This window comes from Pteropus alecto, unplaced genomic scaffold (assembly GCF_000325575.1).
Source record: "Pteropus alecto unplaced genomic scaffold, ASM32557v1 scaffold95, whole genome shotgun sequence".
Taxonomy (NCBI): domain Eukaryota; kingdom Metazoa; phylum Chordata; class Mammalia; order Chiroptera; family Pteropodidae; genus Pteropus; species Pteropus alecto.
This window is the reverse complement of record NW_006441071.1, coordinates 15444637-15464114: the sequence shown is the minus strand read 5'-3', so window position 1 is coordinate 15464114 and position 19478 is coordinate 15444637. Positions and strand designations below refer to the sequence as shown.

General features: G+C 44.8%; 1 protein-coding gene across 2 annotated transcripts; it reads left to right on the top strand.

The window, feature by feature from the left end:
* Window positions 1-13582: 13582 nt before the first annotated feature.
* On the top strand, window positions 13583-19231 carry DMRT2 (doublesex and mab-3 related transcription factor 2). 2 transcript variants are annotated; one of them, XM_025051452.1, is made up of 3 exons: window positions 13583-14177; window positions 15738-15840; window positions 17898-19231. In XM_025051452.1, the coding sequence occupies exons 1-3, from the start codon at window positions 13653-13655 to the stop codon at window positions 18953-18955; spliced, it is 1686 nt and encodes a 561-aa protein (XP_024907220.1). In that variant the 5' UTR covers window positions 13583-13652; the 3' UTR covers window positions 18956-19231. The 2 variants fall into 2 exon arrangements, with proteins under 2 accessions (XP_024907220.1, XP_015449937.1); XM_015594451.1 differs by lacking the exon at window positions 17898-19231 and adding an exon at window positions 17438-17493 and having other exon boundaries at window positions 13653-14177.
* Window positions 19232-19478: the final 247 nt, after the last annotated feature.

The following is a 19478-nucleotide window of genomic DNA, read 5'->3' as shown; positions in this document are numbered from 1 at the left end:
CTTATCAACAGAGGAGGCTGTGGAGACAGGCCAGGCTGAGGGCATGGGAGACTGGGCCACACACCAGAGATGAAGGCTGGCTTTGAAAATAAACTCCTGATTACACAGAAGCTGGTTAGAGAGCTTGGGAATATTAAGGGCTAATGTTGCTTTTTATATTTCTTATATTAACATTTAGGTTTTTGGTCATTTCATGGCTCATTGGCCCCCTTTAACTAGATAAGAAGGGTGAAATCTAGTCTTTGAAAACCTTAACCTTCATTTTAAAATTGGTTTACAGAGAGGTGGAGATTTGAGTCCAGGGCTTTTCTAAACATTAAAAAAATAAATACTATAAACATTAATTTTAATGTTTCATAATGTTTTATAAACATTAATTACATCAGGATGCATGTTTAGCATAATTAGTTCACTTCACCTGCCCACCTCCAAGTGCCCAGAGATGGAAATGTGGGCTTCCTCCTGCAAACAGTTTTAACTGTCCACTGCAGTGCTCATAAGTGTGTTTTGCTTAGACACTTCTTCACTAGCAAAGCAGAACAATGGAGTTAAACAAATGTTTTGCTGGTCTCAACAAAACAACAAGCTAAGTAATCAGAGACTCAGACCACTCTTGCTCTATCATTTGATTTTGGGGAGTGGGGAAGCAGAGACAGGGCAGAACAATGGAGTTAAACAAATGTTTTGCTGGTCTCTGAGTCCCTATCAGGTCTGTTCCTCTCTCTGTTCAGAGACAGGGCCTGCTTCCCCACTCCCCAAAATCAAATGATAGAGCAAGAGTGGTCTGAGTCTCTGATTACTTAGCTTGTTGTCTCAACTGTCCTTTGGGGGTTCTTTTGGTAACAGCCTGTGTGATGGATGTGAATTTAACTTCTCAAATATATTAGAATGATCTAGTTACGACTTGGAATCTTAGAGAGCCATCAAATGTGGATGTAAAATTCTTATGATTTCATTGACAGTTGAATTAAAAAAAGAAAAACTCATTGCATACAAAGGACGGAAGCCTTTTCATTGTTTTTCACTATTAAGTAGATTGGGTGATAAGGACATAAGAATGAAAAAAATGCATTCATAAAAATGCCTCTTAAAGCCCATTAATATCTGTTTTCACAGAGGCAATGAAAAGCAGAGTGTTATCAGTAGCTTCTCCCTTTATCCTGGTTCTTTTGTGAGCAGCTGCCCAAAATTTCAACATGATTCGACTGAAGTTTAGTATGGCTGACTTGGATTGAGACTAATTACCTCTTGGTTGGATGAGACTCAGATAAAAAGGTAGGACTGGGACCTGGGTCCCTGAGGATGCTTATCAAATAACAGCAGCATAAAGCAAATGGCTCATATGAAAAATCCCGTGCCTGTCATTCCTGAATAACTCTAGTGTACTTGATAAATTGCACTTCCAGCTTCCTTTGTTAGAATATTGTAATTATTGAGTAATTTAAAAGTGGCCTATTTTGGTTGTTTTCATTTAAAATTTTGCAAACAATTAATAAGAAATAGACATGAAATGCTTAGTACCACTGAGATAAGTTTTATTTCCCAAACCAGGCACCACAGACTTTGTATTTTTAATGTCAATTTAGTTAGTCTGATAGTTTTTAGAGAAATTCGTTTTACAGAAGTAAAAGCTAATTATACTTCTAGAAAGCCTTTAAAAAAATCTATTTATTTGTATCAAGTATGAGAAATTTGGTTAGTAAAACTTTAATGCTTTACAAACATAGACACAAACAAATGTGAGGTCAGTCTCATTATGATGTAATTTATCGAAATTTCTAGATAAAATTCCACACTTAAGAATTAATGTCTTCTCAGAAAATATCATTTATATATGATGAAGGTTTTTAAGTGAATATTCTAAAATTTTCTGACACTTACTTTGTTTTTCTGTGTACTATACAGAATAATCGATTTCTTTTATTTCCCTTTTTAAAAAAATAGAATTATTAAAAAAAACTTTGTAGTAGTAGTGATAACAGAATTACAGTTATTTTTCTGAGCCTACCAACTATGTATACCCCCTATAGCAATGCTTATAGTTATGGAACTTTAGAAAAATGAAAATAATTCTGCCGTGTTATGGAATCTGTAATGAAAGTTGATTTTTAAACCACTTTTGCTTTTACTAAGCATTTGGTAACTTCCAAAAGACCCAGCAGTCCTTCTCATCACAGGCTAAATGTATGGATTCTTCCCTTTCAATTTTTAATTTTCAACATGCTCAAATCCAGGTTTGAAAAAACAGTGTCTATATTACCCCCCCTGCCCCCCCGCAAATAGCTAAGATTTGTTTTTCTCAAACTTTCTTTTTATAAACGTTGTTCATTGAGCTGAGTTTGTGCATGAAAAATTTCACCCCAGGATATTTTTGGAAAGGAGTGAAAACAGGGCTTTGAGTGAAAGTGTGTGTGTGTGTGTTTGTAACTGAAAGTGGAATGCAAAATGGTTGTAATTGACATGTCCCTTCTGTGGTGCAAAAGTCACCATTACAGTAACATTAGGCTACATTCAGTTAGGCAGTTACTCTAATTGTGTCTTGACTCAAAAAACATTTGAAATTCAGGAACTGTGATCCTGTTGCCAGAAAAGAAAATTAAAATGTGTTAAGCGAGGAAGTTCATTGATTTTTAAAATGTTTTATCTTCAGTCAGAAACAGACATCTTAGAAAGACTTTTAAAAAAATGTTTTAAAACACCATCAATCCACAGGGACAAATAATAAAAAAAAGATAACATTACAGTGAAACTCTGCATCTGGTTGACATTTAAATAAAGCTGCCAGAGTACAAACAAATTTCAGGACAACTCTAGTGACATATTTTTAAAAGAGAGTGCAGAAAAAAAATACTTGGCTGAGCAAATATTGACACCACATGTAAGGGAACCATCAATATTTATTACAATATAGATTTGCCAAATGACGCAGGGCATCTGGGAATACTATTAGGGAATGCTATAACTGGAATTTGATTATGTGCTTTCATATATTGGACTGTGTACTGAGGACAGATCTAGATCTTTTGGAAGAGATAAGTGAAGTCTACTGACTTTGTGATTCTTAAGTAGATGAAAGTTAAGAGTGCAGATGTCTCCATGAACTGTGCAAAGTGGGATGAAGAAAAACTGTAGAAAAGAAAACAATAGCAACAACAAAAACCCTGTTCTTTGAGATCCTGGAAGGTCGTTAATGTAAATGTGATTACAAGTGAAGATGTCTTAGACTGGGTTCAAGATGTGTTTTTGAGTAAAATTCTCTGAGTGCAGAAGAGGGCAACTGGTTCATAGTTCTAAACCTAGGGCTGAGGTAAGCTCTCTGCTAAAGGAATTAATTCCAGGCCTTTCCAGTGTAACAATCCTAAACCTTTTGAGGGAGGAATTAATTAATGTGTGTTTTAGAGGCAGTTGCCCAAATTGGTTAGAGAAGCAGGCTACAGGGAATTCAGTTTTTAGACTCTAGAATCTAGAGCTGTGATTCGCTTCTGCCACCTGTGTCTTTGTACCCTGTCCATTGGCATCGAGCCAGGTGCTCATAAAATGGGTATTTTGCTGGAGTGATTTATCCAAGGTTGTGAATTCTAGAAAGTTATCAGAGCTGAGGCCCAAGAAATTCCAACCAATTGATATAATTAAATCTTACCATCTCAGTCAATGGAGCTGTAGCTTTAATTGACAGAAAGGCATTGGACTTTCTGAAGCATTCTTCTAAGCAGGGAGGGCAGAAAGAATGGCCCATGACAAATGTTAAATCTGGCTAATGGATACACAGATATTATATATCCACATGGATATATGGATAGCATGGATATTATACTATTGAATTAGACTAATGGTATTATACGATTTAACCTACTTTTGTATATTGTTTAAAATTTCCATTATTAAAAGTATGTAAAAGTATGAGTAAAAGAAAAGGAAAAAAAAAAAAAAACCAGTTCAGCTTACAGTTGCAGCTGGAAAGCAGCCTTAGTAGACTGAGATAAAAGAGTTGAAGATGAAGCTGTACTTTCCTGCACAATAACACCGAGTTTCTTTGGAAAAGAAATGAAAAGCATTTGGGTCAACCTGCTTATTTATCAAGGTTTTATTACCTTTCTGCATCCCTCCTGCTTTTCAAAGTGAGAATATTTCCTTCTCAATACTTCCATTGGGATAAAGAAATCTATGTAAACATTTTCATAGTGTTGTTCCCTGATGGGCATAAAGGAGGTAAGGCCCTGGGTTTTTTATTTGGCCAATGAAGGAATAAACTGGCAGCTTCATCTGAGAGAAGGGCATTGCTTGATCAATCTTTAGTAAAATAGCACTAGTATTTCCCTCTCTGGCCTTTCACAGCCAATGTCTTTTTTGATCTTATCACCTTGCTACCCAGGGTGTGATGTTCCTGATTTAAAAGTGAACGAAATATGACAAGGGGGACCTCATTAATACCTTAAGTTCACCATGCATTATGATTTTCAAACAATTCCTTTTTTTTTCCATTTTGAACTTAAGAAACTATTGACACAGGCAAGGAAATATTTATTATTCTTTTTGCAAACGAGAGGTGAAGCGATTTGTTCAAAACGTCTCATGGGCCCCAGAAATGACTTTAGGTCTCTTATGCTTTCAGAGCCCAGGCTGGACTACACAGCTTCTTGTAATTTTTACATTATGTGGATTTATCTTGGGTCATTTCCTAATACCAAATTTTAGATTTTCTCACTGGCTACAAAATGAAATTCTGAAAATCTGTTCCTCATTGAAAATGCTCTCTGCTCATCAGGGCAGTTTCTGCATGGAGAGATTTGCTTGTGTCCTGAAGTAGGAGTGGAGAGTATGGGTGGGGAAATGGGCTGAGAACAGGGTATGATGTGGGATGCGGGCATTTCTGAGATGAGAGTCTGCAGGAAGTTGTGTTCAGGGAGAACAAATTGGTTTCTTCTGGAAGAAAGACCTGGAGGCTTGGGAGGGGTGGGGATTGGTTTATTGCAGAAGCCACTGGCACCTAGGTCCCTGTTCATTAGGGCCTCTCTAGCTAACTCCTGGTGGGAAATGTGCTAGATCAAATTCAGTTCTGGGTTCTGTTGTCTTATCCCTGTACCCTGGACAGCACAGCCCCTTGGAACCTGATTCTTTAACTGCAAAATGAAGAGCTGTGAAGAGTCAATAACTCCAAGTTGGAAAGGTCTGGCATAGAATCTGACGAAAGGCAGGCCCTCAATAATCGTGATTGCTTCTCCTTTCTTTCCTGGCAAGATCATCTCAAGAATCAACACAAAAAGGCCACTATCCATTCTTCTCAGCAGAAGCTTAAAGGCTGAAAGGAGCAGAATCAGAGGCCCACAGAGAATCAAATGACTCCTACAATCTCCCCTTCATCCGCGATGACTTTCCAAACTTCCAAATCGATCACTGTTCGCTTCGCCTCCTAGAAATGGGGGCAGGAGGTGGTGAAATTAAAAGGTGCGAGCTTGGTGCTGCATGGTTCCAGAGACCTCAGGACACAGGCGAGCTGCTGGGTCTCAGACTCTGCTGAGTGCAGGTCAGTGAGCCCGCCTCACAGCGCCCCCGCGCGGCCTCTTGCTGCAGGGAGGACGCACCCACTCCAGGTTTCAGGGAAGCTGGGTGCTCCAGCAGCGGCCGCGACAGGTTTGGCAATGCAATTGGCTGGGAATCGCTAGACACTGGGGGAGGATCAAAGCATTCTTGCGGGGCCGAAGCGCCCAGGGTTGCAGTTTTGTTAGCCTGGCCTCACCTCGCCAATAAATTTTCTGGGAAAGAAGGGGCAGGAGTGGAGGGCTAAGTGGGCTTGGTGGCCAGGAGAAGAGGACGGGAGTTTCTTGCATCTGCGCTCCTGCCATGTTAAATCAGTGTGAAACAAGTGACATCTCCCCCTTGCCTGGCCCCTTCGACCTGCTCATCTCCTTTAGAACACCCGCCTACTTTCTGGGGTCAACATTTTCAAAGAGAAAATATTTCCTCTGGGCTCTTAAAATTTATGTAGCACTTTGTTATAAGGGGCGTGCCCTTAAGCTGGGTATTCTCTCCCTGTCCCCTCTCTCTCCTCCTCACACACCGTGTCCTTGGAGAAACCTTCACAGGAACCTTTTCCATCTTCTTATCCCATGTAGAAGTATTTTTTTAAAAAGTTATGGGGAAGAACATTAGAGGTGATTTGGTTCAACTTCAAGTCTTTAATTTTGCAGAGTAGCCAACCAATCACAGCCTAAAGGAGTGATGGTGAGCAAAGTGGCTTAAGATCAAGGGTTACTTTAGCTCCCAAAGCCAAGAATACAACAGGAGAATCCCTAGAGCCTTACTACTTTTTTTTTTCTTACCACTTATTTCATAGACAGAAAGAATCTCAGAACTCTGTTTTAGGCAGGTCAAGTACTTTTAGGTGTCTGTGTTTTTGCCAATTGGCTGCTAGACATGGGATCACACTTTAGTCACTTGGATATATGGACAGTCGCATGCTATCCATATGAAAGCAAAGACTGAGCCAAGTACAGCTTGATCTTCTCTTCTTATCCACTCCCTCCCCATCTCCATCTCTCAGGACAGAAACTATATGGGCATTTGTGCTGTACAAGTCACTCTATTGGCATCTTCCCAGGACTAGGGTAAAGCTTGAGCATATATGGATGCTTCTGGTAGAATCTGAGATGAATCCCTCCTGCCAGCAAGAACACTTTTCAGAGAGACAGCAAAGGAAATATTTTGGCCCTTCCCAGAGCCCAAACTCAGATACCAGAGGGAGCATATCGCTCAGGACAGGGTGTAAGGAGTCCTGTTTAAGCAGCCCGACAACTTTTCTTTTCTTTTTTTTTTGCTTAAAATATAGCTAGAATGGACCTAATCTAGAAGCCACAGGATCATGGGACATTTGTGACTTGTGAGAACCATCTTTGTCACCTTAACAAATCCTTATTAGGTCTGGGCTTTAGGGAACTGCATCTTCTGTGAAAGTTCCATATCTCCATCTTTCACTTGTCGACAGATGTTTTGGTTTTGTTTTCACATTATTGACTAGGATTTTGACTAGACGAAATCAATCATAGAAGTATAGAGGAGCAGAAATGTCACCAATATGTCAAAATCAACACCAAAGTTTATTTCTAATCATCTTCTCCCCTCCTCCCACCCCCCACTTCTTGGACTTTCTTCATGCTTTCGATCTTGTTACCTGAGTCATAAGCCCATCAAACAGGAGTTAAAATTTTTTATAGTTTTTCATGTTTGCGAGAGAACTTAGAAATCACTGAATTTTACTCCTCACTTTATGGTCAGGGAATCCAAGGCCAAGAAGGTAAAAAGATTTGCCCAGAAGGTGAAAAGATGCTCCTATGCATGGATGAAATTAAGTTTTTACCATAGTGCCTGCCCTATTCTTTGCTTCTCCCTCCCTCTCTTGATTCCTTTCTATTTGGTAGTTGGATTGTTGAGAAAATATGGAGAGTAATTTCAGTGTGGATAATATGTTAAACCCCAATATGGGATGGGTATAGGGTGGACCATTTTCAGGGTTAAGGGTTTACTATTTCAGATAGTCATGAGGTTCTCTAGGGGCTGCAGGGAGGCCCAGAGCAGGAGCCCTATGTGTGTGTCTGGCTTCTTGATGTGGCAGCAAGCCACATGCCCTCTGATGGCTGCCTTCCATAGCAAGGACACCACCCCTGGGGTGGAACCTAGGCCCCACTACAACCCTGAGTCTCTCCCTCCCCTGACAACCATTTGGAATGGGTACTAAGAAGTCAAGGAGGCCTGCGGTTGCCTCATCTCCTAGCTGCTACTTGACCCTCAAGCGAATTGAGCCATGTTTCCTAGCATGGAGGATGGAAGTTGCCTTGGGTTTGGGTGGGTGGGCAGATCCTTCAATATGCACAGCATGATTGCTTCACAGTCCGGGCATCTGACTCCAAATCCTGCAGCAAAGGGCATTAAAAAAAAATTGTATGAACGCATCCAGCTGGAGGGGGCATTACTGTGGCCCCTTTGGTCCCTCTCATACACTATTTAGCTGTGCGTCTCCTTAATAACTCCCATGAACAACTCTAAGCCTCAGTTTTTCTCTTCACTTGTGAACCAAGGGGTGTACGCTAAGTACATCCCATTCGGTCCTAAAAACCTTTGATTTAAACCCTGTTTCCCACGAAGGAGGGATGAGAGCCCAGATCACGTTGTCCTTTCCTTCCGCTTTTTTTTTTGGACACGCAGAGCAGGGAAAGGGAGAATTCTAACAGCCGTGTGGAGAACAGTTATCTCTCACAAGCTGACCCCCCCCCCGCCCCCCATTGCTTGTGACAGGTCGTATATTTGATTACGCAAAGCAAATTGGGAAATCATATCTGCAATCCCATCTGGGATTATTTATTTTGCTGCGTCCACAGCCCGTCAAAATTGTGAGAGGATATAATGTTAAGATTAGCTTTCCTCGAGTGGAGGAGGATTCGAGGTCACCTCTGGAGAAACCAAAGCCATAATCGGCCAGAGCAAAGCACTTCTGTAGCGTTGCTTAGACGTTCCCAAAAGTCATTCACCACCCCAGGCGACTCGGGCTGATAGTGGACAGGGTTCCAACCTGTCTAGCCTCATCTCCAGGCCTTGGAAACTGGCAATCAGGCCTCGCTCGAATTTCCTCCAGCCTCGGGCTCTCTGCAGGCCAGTTCTCTGAGTTAAAATGATAACAACAAAACTAATAAAATAACAACTCCCAAGTACTGACTGTTCAGTATGGGCGGTCACTGTGCTAGGGGTCTACAGGCATCATCTCCTTTAAGGTTAACTCCACTTTGCCCTTGAGGCACAGAGGGATGTTAAGGGTCCTCCTAGCTATACCTCAGCCAAGAAGCAGTAGATCTGGCATTTTAATCCCGTCTATCAGCTCCGAAACCCCCGCGCTCAGCCTCGAGTTCGGATTGCCAGCGCAGAGCCAGGTCCTGAGAACAGCTCAGCGCCGTTCATCTCCCGCGGCCGAGGGTTCAGTGAACGCGGCAAGGGGTGGCGGGACCAGGCTGTAGAGGCAGAGTGCCCTTGAGCCCAACCATAGACCACGTGGTGATGCGGAAGGTAGGCAGCGCCTGCGGCGTGGCGAAAGGCGAGCTAGCTGGCATTCGCGGCGAGGAACTGGATGGGGCAGCGGGAGCCAATTTGAAGCACTCCCTTTTTTGGAGGGGTATTTGCAGAAAAAAAGAAAGTCACCCTCGTCAAGAAAGAGAAGAAAAAAAACCCCTCCCTTTCCTGCTTTATTGTTCAGGTTACCTTGCTTGACTTGCTAAGGGCAGGCTTTGCATTGGGTGGGTCTGAGCAGCAGGGACCGGAAGGGGTGCAGGTCAGAGGGATTTTGGGTAGAGGGAGAGGGGTGCGTCCGTGCCGCCCCGCGCGCTGCACCCCGCCCCTTCAGACCTGATCTGCTGCATCAACCACGGCCCCCGCTGCTTTGTAGTTTACAAGAGGGACTCCAAACTGCACTTCGTAATTTGGTGTCGGTTTACAAGCAAAAAGCACTTGTTTCCTCACTGAAAGGGTCCTGAGTCATGGACCGACCCCTTTTAAGAGAGGGACCTGGAGAGAGGAGCTGGATTCCCTGCTCCTTCACCTTTCAGTCCAGCCTATGAGACATGCGGTGGCTGGGCCCTCCTGGAACTGCACGCGCCACCGTCTCTGGGATAAATGAACGTTTATAGAAATCCTATGTGAAGGCTCTCTAACCTCATTATTACTGAGTCTTTACAATGACCGGAGCAAGAAGACCCCTCTTATCATTCTCCGCTTGTGGCAGCTGAGGTGCAGAAAGATAACTGACCAAGGTCACGTAGTCAGTGGAACAACCAGCCTCGATCTCTGGCTCGCTGACTCCTATTGCCTCTAAATATTTCAGTTTGTGCAAGTTTACATTACTTTTTAATTTTCTCAGAAAATGCTGATAATTTTGCATTTAATGTCGGCGTTCCTCAGACTTCCTGAAGCTCATCTCACGATAAAAACCTCCCTCCCTCCACCTCCTCTCCCACACCACCTCACCTCTCAGCAACTAATGGGGTCTTGAACCATGCGAACCCAATCTCTCCCGGAAGCTAACAGACGAAGCTTTCTCCAGGTCTGGCGGGATGCTGCCTGGGGGAAGCTGCGCTGCTCTGATCCACGTTTTGAGGGCCTTGCTTTTTTCCTGTGCTCCCAGGAGCCCGATCCGCTGTCCTTGGGTGCCCCACGCCCATCTCCCGTCTTGGCTTCAGCGGGTGTGGTGTATTGTACACAAATCCCACTTGTTTCCTCATATAGCAGCTTTTACAACTCAAACTAGTTCAAGGGTTGCCCGTCTGATTTATTTTCTGTTTAGTAAACAGCCCTTTACCCTCCTATTGCCTCTAGGTCCTCTTTCTCCCCAGTCTGGTTACCCAAAACTAACAAATCTAGTTTCTTAATTTTGTTTCTTAATATTCATAATAACTAGTGAAGGGCTAATTATTTCATGTCCTCTCCCTATCCTCCAAGCAATAAATAAAATAAAAGCCCAGCCTGCCAATGCGCGAGGGAACACACAGCAGGCGCAGGGGTCGGGGGTGTTGCAGATTGCATGCACGTCGTGGAGCTTGTTTGCAAAGGCAGAAATGTTGTTAGCAGGCGGAGACACAGAAAAAACCAGAATGAGTTGATAAAAACGCGCGTGTCCTGTTACAGGAGGTCTGCTCATAACGCTAGGCACTAAAATTAGAAAGGGTTCTGGGGAACAAAACAAACGCGAACCCATTATGAGTTTTTCTGGCTAGGAGCGAAGGGCTCTGAGAAGTTTCTGAGACCGACATAGCCGAAGGTGGTCACCAGTCCATTGCCTTTCCTGAGACCACTGCGTAACCCGGCACTCTTCTTTGAACCTCAGTTTCATCGTTGGAAAACGGGAGAAATAATTCTGTTGCAGTTAAGAATCCAAACCCTCTAACGTAGGCAAGCGAACAAGTGCACTCTGATGAGTATAAACAGCTACGCGAAAGATAAAACTCGCTGTTATTGTTAGGTGATGCCAGGCGAGAGGCACGAATGGCTTGACTCTGTCCCATGTCAGAGCACACAGCTCCCAAGTTATCCTCCGAGACTCCCAGAGCGACAGAGCTGCCCACAGGAATAAGCAGGACCTTCTCTACTTCCTTCTCGGGGCATCACAAAGGGCTCTGGGGAGAAGCACCGGCACAGAGGGTATTATCAGTGTCTGGTCACTAGGAAAGAACTTTCCAACCTCGTCAAATGTTCAAGAATACCTGCGTGTTCAGCAGATCGCGTTACTTTCACCGCAATTCCTAAGATGCTTTGTTTCAACCTCTTGGAGCTTGGTTAATTTCTTTCCGATGGGCTGTGAGAAAAAGTAGATCCAGTTCAGCAATTTCCTTCCTTTAACAAATATTTTTTGCGGACCTACTATGTGCTCAGTGCAGTGGCACTCAATTTCCTAATGTCTCCTATACCGATCCTGAGAGCTATTGTTTGTTTAAAGGTGTAATTAGAAAAGCGACTAAATGATCTTAAATTTAGTTCAAGAAATTGAATGCAGCATTGAATTAGGGGACTAATTCCTTTCAACATGTTGTAAATTTAACTTATCTAACATTCATAAAAGGATTTTTGAAGGAGTCAGTAGAAAGTCTTTTTTTAAAAAAATACATTCACTCACCTTTTCATTAAAAAGCTTCGTTTAAAAACATGCTTAGAATGAATATATTGTACCTAAGTCTCTTAATGGTATGTATGTTCATTCTCCCCCAAATCAACTTTAATAGTAATTGACCTAGCAGAAAAATGTGACATAGGTGATTTTGCGACTTGCCTGCCTCACGGGCAAGGTGAAGGTTAACGAGGAGCTACTTTGCACTTGGAAGATGAGAGGCGCTAAGCACAAGAATATCTACAGGTCATTTGTCCACTAACCCGGCTCTGCAGCTTAAGGTAACTACTAACTTACTCTTGCAGGAGAAAGTGGGATGTCGCTGTGTACCCGATTAAAGAGGCCTCATTTTTGTGTCCAACTCTGGGTTAATGTCTGAGTCGCAGAAATACCGCTGATGCTGATAACGCAGAGACCAACAGTAGCCCTTTTCTCTCTGCCTTGTCGCCTATTACCTTCTCTTGTAGACAACGAGATTCATTAAGAGGGTATGTCTGCTTGTTTCCTAGTCCGCAAGATAAATGGAGACTTCACCTCTGCAGGCTCTGTCAAGCTTCGGGTTTAACATCGGGACAGGCTACCCGGCTGCACCGAAAGCGGCACTGGAGTATTCTGGCGGAGCGCGGAGGGGAGGAGCGTGGCGGCCGTGAGGAGAGGGAGAGCGCCGGCACGCTTCGGCCAATCAGCGTGCACACCGCCTAACAACTGGCCAATCAACGGGCGCGAAGCTCGGGGGCCCGAGCGGATATTACCAGGAACGGGAGCTGTGGAAGGAGACTGCAGTGAGGGGCGCTGCACGCAACTGCGTGCGCCCTCCGGCCCCGAGAGAGCCCGAGGGTTTGAGCCAGGCCAGGGCAGCCGGATACTTCCCGCCCAGCTTGGGACGGAGGAAGCCGAAAGTAGCTTCAGAGAGGTGAAACGCCCGAGGCTGCAGAGGACCGATCAGAACTTTGCACAGACCGGGATGTGTGGGGCGAGGCCGTAAGGACTTCACTCACCTTCTCCAACCCCCTTATTCCCTACTCCCCATCCAGTGGGCTCCCGGCCTCCAGTTGTCAGCCCACGATTTCGTGGCAGGGTGTGGCGACCCCGATTTCTGTTTGCAAGCACAGCCAGCAGTCCAAGAGCCAAGTCCCAAGGCTGGATATCTTTTGCCTGGGCTGCTAGCCCGGGTCTCAGAGTCTTGGTGAGTGCTGTGATGTTGCTGGGGTGTCAGGGAGGGCAAAGGGCGCGAATCACCTTTCCTTATCTTTTCTATTTTACTTGGAAATTTTGCCTTAAAGTGCAGACCATGCCAGATGAACATAGAGCCCCCGAGGCTCAGCACGGCTCAGCCTTGAGCGGCCCAAGCACTGTCGATGCTGGAAGGGCATCTGCAGCTCTGTGCCCAGTGTCCCTGTGGGGCTGTAATGACAGCAGAGCACTTTGGTTATTAGTTAGTTATTTGCCGGGGTGAGGAGAGGGATGAAAGGACCTCGCCCAGCCCATGGAGGGGTCCTCGTGGCGGTGTAGGTGGATGAGAGACAATTGGGAGGCGTAGGGTGGTGCCTCTGTATGTTCAATGGGCCCCTTGTGATCAAAAGAAAAATAATTCTTCCATGGATATTCTAATTTTCATCGTGGCCATACTAGTTGGGTATGGGGAAGCCTAGCAAGCAGCCTAGGCCGGCCTAGTTGGACACAGTACTTATGTTTGTGTGATCGGTACATTACCCAGGGATTGTCCAGGAAGAGGGTGTACAGCTAGAGAGGGCTGCGTTTAAAGCCCAGGTGCTCACAGGGCGCTTAGAATTACTAAAAACCTTGTCGGTTTTGTTCTAAACATACAAGATAGGCCTGGATGTGAGGGACGGGTGGAGAACAGGGCTCCTGAAGCGTCCAGAGGCGGGCAGACCGGTAGGTCTAGGCCCAGGGTCTGGGGACGGTGTCTCACAGCGGCCGGTGGGTTTTGGGGTCTTTCCGTGTCTCACAGAGTGCAGGCGACGGTGTGGGCCCAAGCGAGGCGCTACGCGCCATGACCGACCGTCAGGCGGGCCCGGCGGCGGGGGACTGGGAGATCGACGTGGAGAGCCTGGAGTTGGAGGAGGAGGGCCGCGGGGCGCCGCCGCCAACGCCGCCCGGGCCCAGCCCGCCTCCGGCCGACGGGGACGGCGAGGACGACGAGGACGAGGACGAAGACGACGACGACGCGGAGGACGAGGGCGACGGCGAGGAGGCGGGCGCGTCCCCAGGGGTGTCGGGCCGGCTAGAGCAGCAGGGTGGGCTGCCGCCGAGGCCGCCTCAGGCGCTGCAGGTCTCTCAGGCCCTCGCCGGGCAAGCGGAGCGCGGCGTGAACGCAGGCGGCGGCGCGGAGCCGCGCAAACTGAGCCGCACGCCCAAGTGCGCGCGGTGCCGCAACCACGGCGTGGTGTCCTGCCTCAAGGGCCACAAGCGCTTCTGTCGCTGGCGGGACTGCCAGTGCGCCAACTGCCTGCTGGTGGTGGAGCGGCAGCGCGTTATGGCCGCCCAGGTGGCGCTCCGGAGGCAGCAGGCCACCGAGGTGCGTACCCGCCGGGTTCGGGGACGCGCCTCACCAAGGCGACCGGGGCCGTTGTGGGGGTCCGGGAGCCGGAGGGGACGTGGCTGCTCCCATCACCCATGGGTCTAGGGCCTCGGGAGCACCTGGCACTTTAAGTGTGGTGAGAACACTTCTCTCCCTATGCTGGTCGGGAGGGAGGATGTCCTGGACATCGCTGGGGAACTTCGTAAAAAAGATTTTGTGTTAAAAAGCGGTCAGAGGGAGCTTGAAAGTGTTTAGGCACGTTCGGGACGCTATGGGAAAGGCACTTTCTTTTTTACATTTTAAATTTCATTTTTGTGGTGTTGAGAGGCAGGGGATGAGAGTGGTTGATGCGGTGCATAGCGATGCTTAGTGCTGTACTCGTGCCGATCGCGGAAAAGAAGCACGCACGGCACCGTGTGCTTCCGCCGGCGTCCCGGGCCATTTAAGATTGGCGTTACGTGCTGCCGGTTTTACAGATGAGACCAGAAGTGGAGTGGGAAGTTAGGTACCTTGCAGCCCAAGGTGGTGCAGCCAGAGCTTCTGGCCCCGATAACTACCTAATAGCCGGTAGAGGAGTCTCTGCCATCTCCAACCGTGGAGCCCCAGGTATGAGGAGAGCCAGGGTTCTAAGAGAGAGGCGCTTCTTGAACCTTGGACTCGATGTTTCTTGTGTTCCTGCATCTGGAGAGCTCCGAGCTAGGGAGGCTGTGTGCCGCCCCTTCCCACACTCAAGGTGGGGGAGGATTTTTAATTGTACTTTTTAGAGAGGCGGGGCTGGGGAGTGGATCACCGCATACACCGAAGGCAGTGACCCTGATGGACAGCTTCCCAAGGGCCCAGGAGAGCGCGCTGGACACCCGAGGTGGCCCCGGTCCGGACTTGGCCGCCTCCCGCGTATTTCACCTCGGCCCAGAGTCTGCTGGGCCTGACGCAGACGTAGAAGGGCCCAGAATCCCAACCACCAGGCGGGAGTCTCCTTGTCCTGCGTCCCTGGCGATCTCCGAGGGTTTTGCATTTGCCTTCATACGCCTCAGTCACCCAATGAACAACCAGAGTTTTCGGCCAGACCAGGGAGAGTCTGATAGGGACCCTGGTATCTCTCCTTCAAGTCTCTGTACAAATCCCACCCGTCCTACTGTGGGGAGAAACCAGCCTCACGGTGCTGTGCAATGGCAGGCCCTGGGCATCTACAGCCCTACCTTTGGGCACCGAGGACCCAGCTCTCGGCAGTAGCTGTCTTCCAGGGAGAGCTTCGCACCTTGTTAACTGTGGACTTCACCTTCCTTAGGGATATCCCCCCATTTGGGGTGAGTCTGGGTGACTCTAGGAAAGCGGCCCTAGGGAAAGGAGGGGCCCTGCTCACTATTGGATGGTTTTAGACAGAGCCAGCTTGTTGCCCTGATATTAAGGAGTACTAATATTAATTCATTTGCAATCATTTTCACGTGGAATGGGAAAATACATTTAGACAGGGGAGAGTTGCTGACACCCTTTGCTTCTCACTTCTTTCCCACGTTTTCTTTCAGAGAATTATTGAATATGTTTCTGTGTTTACAGGACAAGAAGGGGCTTTCCGGGAAGCAGAATAATTTCGAGCGCAAAGCCGTGTATCAGAGGCAAGTCAGGGCACCCAGTTTGCTGGCCAAAAGTATTTTAGAAGGTAAAGCAATGCAGAATTATCCCTTTAGGCTTTAAAACCAAGTTCTGAGTGATTCTTATCGTTCTGGCACATGGCATTTTTATTAACCTGTGAAGGAGCAACCTGAGGGGAAGGTACTTTTTATTAGAAAGTTTTGCTGTAGGAAGGAAATCAGGATGCACGGAAAATAAATCTCACATAACTCCTGAGGTTTTTGTTACTGATAATTTTGTTGTCTGCTTAATAGTTAATGGGTTAACATGGAGTGCGTATGAAATTTGTCCTAGTGTGAGGGGTGTACAAAGATATAGTGCCAAGTGATCCCGGAACAGATGTCCTGGAAAGAAATCAATTAAAAAAAATTCCTTATTTGTAGTTGGAGCTAAATAGAGTAAATCAAGTGAGATGTTTAGCAGCTACCCACACCAACAAAGACCTCTAGTCTGGATGATTCAACCTCTAATCCCACTCTTTTTCATTTTACCATTTTCCTCCCCAGATTATCTATAATTGTAGTTATTCCATATTTCATTTTACCATTTTGACAGTTGAGATTGAAGAATCAAATAAGAGACGTGGAGGTTGAATTTGAAGTGTGAAGTCTCTAACTCTTCATGTTCTTACTTTCTCTAAAGCCTGGAGATACATTAATTTTTCTTAAAATTTTAATGATTTTCAAAGCATCTCTGTCCAGGTATGGAATATGTTTATTGACCTGATAAATAATATATTAACTACCTTTCACTGTTTAAAGAAACTAAAAGTTTATATTTGATCTAATTACTGCTGCTTCATATGATTCAGGTTGAAAAGCAGATTTAAAAAACGTTGACATTGGAATTCTGTTTTTTCTTATGTGGTTTATGAATTGAGTTGGTTCTGGACAGGTTTTAAAGTTTGTGTCTTACCCTGTGCTGTGTACTTCTGGCCTTAGAATGGGTTCTTACGCATTAAAAGTGAATTTGATTACAAATTGGGTAAACAGATTTATAACTATAGGGACCACACTGATAAATTAAAAACATGCCAAAGCAATTTGATAAAAGAGAGAACTAAATGGAATAGTAAATTCAAGTAAATAACTTCCTGGCAAAAACTTACCATAGAAAAAGAAACATTAATTTTCAAATTTTATTTTAATTGCAAATGAGCATGATGGGTTTGTCATTATGTAAATACAAACATTATAATGGATCCTTCAAACAAATTTGATAGTGATGAGTGCTTGGGGATGATGAAAGTATTTTATGCCGCCAGGAATTCTATTTATGTTGTTATACTGATCTCTTTTTTGACTTCATAAAGTGTGGGATGACTTAATCTGTGTTCTAATGATTGCTTGTTCAACTATTTGGGTATATGGCCAACATGATTAGTACTTGAGTAAAATGTTTTAGAGCCGTTATTTTCAATATAGCAAGGGATCTCGGTACATTGCTGCCCTTTCTGTTTGTTTGTTTGTACTGGTAGTCAGGGGTAGGGGCTTACTTAGTTCAGTGTTCACTGCAAAATCTGTTTGACTAGTCAACAGCTCTTTTCAATTTTCTATATTTCTGTTTCCTTAAGTCTTTTCTGTTTTCTCCTCACTAATCTGCTTTAACTTTCTCTTTTTTCCTAGTTCTCCTTGGATTATTCTCCAACTGTAACAATGTGTACATAATGAGCCATCTTTAGAAAATAAAAGTGACATCAGCTCTAGGTATAGAAATCTTTTTTAATAATGGAAAAAGATGACACAGATAGTAATAAACCATTGATTGAAGTAAGATCAGGAGCCTTGTGTAGGAGCCTGGGAAGAATTAAAATTTCACCTGTTAAAGTATGCTTGTCAAAGTAAATAAACAAACCTATAACTGCAAAAACAATAATAATAAAAAGTTACAATACGGATATTCTTTCCCCCAAAGGGAACAATTTAAAATTGAACCAATATTTTTGCTTTCTGTATACAAATGTTAGTGATATAGAACTGTAAGTACTTGTTCTGCCAATTTGCAGTGTTTCTGTTGCCTCTAGATTTCCAGATTTTTCTTCCTTAGATATTAATCTCTTTCATGTGCAATGCTTGCTTATTTTAGGCTACCGTCCTATTCCAGCAGAGACTTATGTGGGAGGGAGTTTACCTCTACCTCCCCCAGTAAGTGACCGGATGAGAAAAAGGCGGGCCTTTGCTGATAAAGAGTTGGAGAACATTATGCTGGAGAGAGAATATAAAGAGAGGGAGATGTTGGAAGCTTCTCAAGCTGCTGCCTTGTTCCTGCCCAACCACATGGTACATGGACCTGAATACAACTCCTACAAAAGTACCTATAGCCCCAGCCCAGTGGAACCACCAAGCAAAGACTTCTGTAATTTTTTGCCCACCTGCCTTGATCTAACCATGCAGTATTCAGGGTCTGGGAATATGGAACTAATTTCTTCCAATGTCAGTGTGGCCACAACTTACAGACAGTATCCCTTGTCCTCAAGATTTTTAGTTTGGCCTAAGTGCGGCCCCATTAGTGACACTCTCCTCTACCAGCAATGCCTGCTAAATGCCACCACCTCAGTTCAATCCCTGAAACCTGGGGCCAGCTGGGACTTGAAGGGAGTACAAGTCCAAGATGGGCTCGGTGCAGAGCATGACATGTTGCCACCAAAATTGGAAGGCTCTCTGGTGCTGCCTCACACTCCTGAGGTTCAGACCTCAAGAAGTGACCTTCAGGGTCACCAGGCTGTCCCTGAGAGGTCTGCATTCTCCCCACCCCGACGGAATTTCTCTTCGATTGTTGACACGGACTCCCTGGCAGCTCAAGGGCACGTCTTAACCAAGATCAGCAAAGAAAGCACCAGGCACCCTCTGCCACTTAAACATAATCCATTCCACTCATTATTCCAGCAAACTCTTAATGACAAATCGAGTCCTGAGTTGAAAACACCATTTGTCAAAGAGGCCTTTGAAGAGGCCCCTAAGAAACACAGAGAGTGTTTAGTCAAGGAGAACCAGAAGTACACATTTACAATAGATAGATGCGCAAAAGACCTTTTCGTAGCCAAACAAGTTGGAACAAAACTCTCGGTGAATGAACCGCTGTCATTTTCTGTTGAGTCTATTCTCAAGAGGCCTTCGTCTGCCATCACTCATGTCTCTCAGTGAAAGGCTGCTTGTATGGAAAGCTGGATTTTCTGCAGTCTCAGAGGGTTCTTACCAGTTGCTAATTTTTTTAAAAAGAAGTTAAAGATGTTTGTATAAAGAAATTTCTAATGTTAATGATGACGATTTAAAAAATTCTATATATTCATATGCATGCACTTATCACCACATAAATATATTTAAACTAAAGATGGAAATTGCTCATGCATAAATTGTAAAGTTCCGTGCTTTACCCATTATTTCAAAAAGCAATAAAATTGACACTGTCTTCTAAAAGACTCAGTATTTGCTGGAGTAAATAGTTGTCTTTGTCTAGGTGAAAAAGCTAGTGTCCATGAAATGTGATCTTTATTTTTCTATGATTCTGTGTATTTTCAAGTGCTGTCAATGGTTGTTGGGGCCACAGGAGAAACCCTTATAATGCCTTATTTTTTGCATTTGGAGGGCATATAAATACAGCTATTCAAGACTGAAGCAAAAATAGCTTTATGGAGAAATAGAGAAGGTTTGCATGTTTATAGAATCA

Coding starts and splice junctions, on each gene's coding strand:
- DMRT2 (XM_025051452.1), top strand. CDS start 13,653: ATGACCGACCGTCAGGCGGGCCCGGCGGCGGGGGACTGGGAGATCGAC. Junction 14,178..15,737: donor GGAGGCAGCAGGCCACCGAG/GTGCGTACCCGC, acceptor CTGTGTTTACAG/GACAAGAAGGGGCTTTCCGG. Junction 15,841..17,897: donor GGCCAAAAGTATTTTAGAAG/GTAAAGCAATGC, acceptor TGCTTATTTTAG/GCTACCGTCCTATTCCAGCA.